The following is a 501-nucleotide window of genomic DNA, read 5'->3' as shown; positions in this document are numbered from 1 at the left end:
CGCACCGCCGCCACCGCCACCGCCGCCGCCGCCCGACGCGGCACTTATATCGTCTCGCCGAGGTAGGCGGCCTCGGGCAGGTTCCACGTGATCGGCTCGAAGTTCTCGTAGGCGAACGAGTAGAGATGCGAGCGGATGAACGCCTCCTTGTCCTCGGGCTCCGGGTAGTAGGCGGCGTACTTCTGCTCGTAGGCGTGATCGGCGATGCTGACGGCGATCTGCACGGAGATGTCGCGGATGTCGGTGAGCGGCGGGTAGAGGCGGCCTTCGGCGAGGTGCGCCTCCGTGACGAGGTTGGCCAGCGCCTGCAACGGTCGAGACGAGAGAGAGCGCGGGGTCAGCGAGGCAGCGAGAGAGCGCGCGCGATCAGTGGGGCAGCGAGAGACATAGAGAGAGAGAGAGAGAGCGCGAGAGAGAGGGCGAGAGAGGACGAGAGAGAGAGCCGTCCGCGAGGCGGCGAGAGAGAGAGAGAGGAGAGAGAGCAGAGAGGAAGAGAGAGAG

At 66.5% G+C, this 501-nt stretch overlaps 1 protein-coding gene across 1 annotated transcript in view; it reads right to left on the bottom strand.

Annotated features, from left to right (window-relative positions):
- The window catches only part of LOC106813565 (NADP-dependent malic enzyme-like), a 38,965-nt gene continuing 38,464 nt past the window's right edge, over positions 1 to 501 (bottom strand). The window contains exon 13 of the mRNA XM_014817733.1: positions 1 to 305. Coding sequence (XP_014673219.1) covers positions 45 to 305 — 261 coding nt within the window. The 3' untranslated portion in view covers positions 1 to 44. The remainder of the gene's footprint in view (positions 306 to 501) is intronic.

The sequence above is a fragment of the Priapulus caudatus genome, unplaced genomic scaffold, assembly GCF_000485595.1.
Source record: "Priapulus caudatus unplaced genomic scaffold, Priapulus_caudatus-5.0.1 Scaffold792, whole genome shotgun sequence".
Classification (NCBI taxonomy): domain Eukaryota; kingdom Metazoa; phylum Priapulida; class Priapulimorpha; order Priapulimorphida; family Priapulidae; genus Priapulus; species Priapulus caudatus.
Note: the sequence above shows the minus strand (reverse complement) of the source record. Positions and strands in the feature narration are given on the sequence as shown.